Below are 3,562 nucleotides of genomic sequence, written 5' to 3' on the forward strand. Positions count from 1 at the left end.
GCTTATTGTTTTCATTCGATGCATATGTGTGCTTAGGATTACTTGACGAGTTTTATTGTTTTACGGTTCCTTGGTGATTGTTTCGTATGATGGGATTCTGGTAGGTCATATACTGTGTGTTTTTTGACTAGTTTGTTTTGCAATAAAACCATATGAACAATAATAATAAATTAAATAGACTTAAGTGTGCTGCTAATCTAAATAGTTGTAAGGTGATAGATTATATGATAAGTCTTGGTTGTTTGAATTGCTAGATTTAGTTTTTCGTAGGGAGTCCGTCTAGATTTGGTTTATTAGCCTTGTTTATCTAGTTGAGTGAATACTTTAAGCTACATTTGATTTCTGTGCTGTAAAGTAGGATTTCTTATAGAGGTACTTGTTATAGAATAAATTCGCGACCATGAGCGGGTCAAATTAAATAGGTAATTTCAATAGCTTATTAGGGTTCCAAAGGTGTCTCCTTGAGAAGAGTCGAGGATCATGTTCAGTTTCCCCTTAAGTGAATAATTTAATATCCAGTTCCATAACTTAACATTTTCGTACCATTTGATAATTAATACATTAGGGATTCTAGCCTAGGTGGTTGTTTGTCATCATCTGAATTAAGTCTGGGTTCTATGGCGAGTTGTCTTTAGTTTTATTAATTAGTTTTTAATATTAGTTTAATCTTAGTTTTTAGTAAAAAAAAAACCCTTTTAATAATAAATAAATAGTCGTATCTGTAGTTAAGTTTAAACTTTGCTAGTTAACGTAATTTAAAGAGTCCGTGGGTTCGATATTCGGAGTTACTAAATTGTACGAGAGTCGACCGGTACACTTGTTGGTTAGTAGTTTTAGTTAAGTTTAAGAGTATATAATTATTACTTAGCGTCTAGATTACCATATTTTAATTAATAAATTATATAACTACTTTTAACACATCAATTTTTAAATAATAATAATAATAAACATAATTATCCACCACTGTTTTTGAACAACAAAAGAAAATTTAAACCATCAAAGCTAAGCTAGCAAGAAGTTAAAAACAAACACCAAGAATACAAAGCGAGAGAACAACTCATTATCATTTACATTAACATTTTTTTATTTTAAACGATCAACGAATGAAGTCCGATTATCTGAGTAACTCAATTGAAAAAGACAAATCCATACGCCCGCGGTCGTAGACAAAGCCGGTAACCCAAGCGCACAATCTCTTGATATGGGGAAAACCGCCACCCGAAGGTCCGTTGTAGTAAAATCCGGTTGAGATCGTATTCGAACTTTTCAGCCTCAAACCCAAATTTTTACTTTCTCTTCCAATTTACATTAACTATTCCGAAGTTTTACCGTACTTTTATCCTAAAAATTTGTCATATTTATACTTGATTATCCCATAAATAAGAGCATTCTCATCCTATTCTCTATAAATATGTGAGGGGAGTTTGTAAATTATAGGGTGGGGTGATGAGCGGTTGTGAGTGTAAATTATAGGGTGGAGAGAGAAATGTAGTGATTTTTTGTAAATTTGGGGAAACATTGTTTTCCCTATTTATTTTTTAATATTTGTTGGATTGGTTGTGAGTAGAGGAGAGAGAAAACTGTAATGATAAATGTATAAAAAATACTATTTAATTAAGCATGAGAGAGAAATGTAGTGTTTTTTAGTGTAATTATAGGGATAGAGATGGGGAACGGATACTTGAACAAGTTCTTTGTCAATGAATCTCTTTCTTCGAAATCTTTTACCCAAGAGACCCATTCATAAAACTTTGCCTAAAAAGAAAACAAGAAGTTCAAAGTCTTCCAAAACAAAAGAAGCCACACATCACGACAACTTATCAATGGCTTCCCCCAAAATGAGTCTGAAGCTTCTTGTGGACAGAAAAGGCTCAAGAGTGTTATTTGCTGAAGCAACAAAAGAATTTGTGGATTTCCTTTTCCACATATTCTCTTTGCCTTTGGGCACCCTATCGAGTTCCTTGGATTCCAAACAAATGGTGGGTTGCTTAGGAAACCTCAAAAAGAGCATAGAAAGCTTCCATGGAGACTACCTTCAACCTGACATTAAAATAGATGACATCTTTAACCCGAAGACAACTTTCAATGGTAACACATTTGTCTTGTCCTATGATGCGGATGCCTCTTCTGAAGATCAATCTAAAGCGGTTTACAGGTGTGAAAATGGAACGCGTTCCTCGTACTATAGTGAGAGCACTCACAGGGTAAAAGTGCACCCGTTTAGAAGCCCAATACGTCGTAACATAGAATGTAGTAACGCATGTCCTGAATGTGGTGGTTCAATGAATGTACCGATGACAGTTGTAATACCGAATGAGGTATTAGAAACCAGAAAAGAAGATAAGGAATTTAAGGGAGGGTATGTTAAGGAAGTGGTTACTTATATGGTGATGGATGATTTAGTGGTGAAACCTATGTCCACTATTTCTAGCATCACACTCCTTAATAAGTTTGGTGTAAAGGATCCGAGTCAACTTGGGGAGAAGATGGTTACTTTGGGAAAAGATGAGGTATTATTATTATTGTTATTATCTCCTTCATACGCATGTCATGGTTTTTAGTTGTTTGTGTTTTCATTTATTTGCAATTTACCGACTAAAAATTGAAATTGTTAATAGGCCTTGAAGTTGTTGGCGGCATCTTTTGAAGACGGATAAAGTGCTGTCAAATATCTTTATGCATTAGAATATGTTCATGTGTATGGTTTATGAAAAACTTCTGATATCTAGTTTCATTGTGGCATGTAGCACCCCTTGTTAATGATTATCCTCTTTTGCCTAACCAGCATTGCCATTAATTAGCCCATTAGGCATCTCTTTTTGGTTGTGTTTTAGTTTGCTAGCTCTTTATTGATTAAAAATGGTAATAAGGTTTAAAACTCCTGGAGGCATCTTTGAAGACCAATCAAAGTGCTGACAAATATGTTTATGTATTTTATGAACCCGTGTAATACACGGGTTTTGTCAAATGATAAAGATAAATAAAGTCTGTTATTTCAGCTGTGATTCTTAAAATATTTTTGAATTAATTTAATGTAGACTTCATGGAAAAAATAAACAAGGTTAACAAAAAGTTTTAAAATAGCATGATTTTGAAAACTTTATGTGTTGATTTGGAAGAAATTTAAAAAAAGGTACTAAAGTTGTATAATTGGTTAAACCTTAGGTATGAAAATGACACTTGATTCAATAATGAATATAATTCACATTATGTTATAACCCATTTGACAAAATAGTTTTGACCCATGATCCATGAATAGTTAGAATGAATGAGATGAGAGATTAAGAATTAGGTGAAATGTGAGCTTGACATCTAAGGTTTAACATTTTCTTTTATTAATATTTTAAGACTAAGATTAGAGTATGGCTATTGGTCTGGTTTATCTTTTGATGTGTTCTAATTTCATGGTGGTGGCATGCATGAAATTTCCCCGTGTTTATGTTTATCGCTTTTAATGTGTTGCAAGCCGCCACCCCTTCCAAAGGCAGCAATTGAGCGATATCACTTTAAGAAACCTATGAAACTTATAAATATACAATTTTATCTAATTAGTTTCGCATTA

General features: G+C 33.2%; 1 protein-coding gene across 1 annotated transcript; it reads left to right on the forward strand.

Annotated features, from left to right (window-relative positions):
- Positions 1 to 1,823: 1,823 nt before the first annotated feature.
- Positions 1,824 to 2,657, forward strand: LOC143560704 (uncharacterized). The gene is made up of 2 exons (XM_077048947.1): positions 1,824 to 2,510; positions 2,619 to 2,657. The coding sequence occupies exons 1-2, from the start codon at positions 1,824 to 1,826 to the stop codon at positions 2,655 to 2,657; spliced, it is 726 nt and encodes a 241-aa protein (XP_076905062.1).
- The last annotated feature ends 905 nt before the right edge of the window (positions 2,658 to 3,562 follow it).

Source organism: Bidens hawaiensis, unplaced genomic scaffold, assembly GCF_021521415.1.
Source record: "Bidens hawaiensis isolate Kalapana, Puna unplaced genomic scaffold, B.hawaiensis_p1.1 tig00020430_1, whole genome shotgun sequence".
In the NCBI taxonomy this organism is placed as follows: domain Eukaryota; kingdom Viridiplantae; phylum Streptophyta; class Magnoliopsida; order Asterales; family Asteraceae; genus Bidens; species Bidens hawaiensis.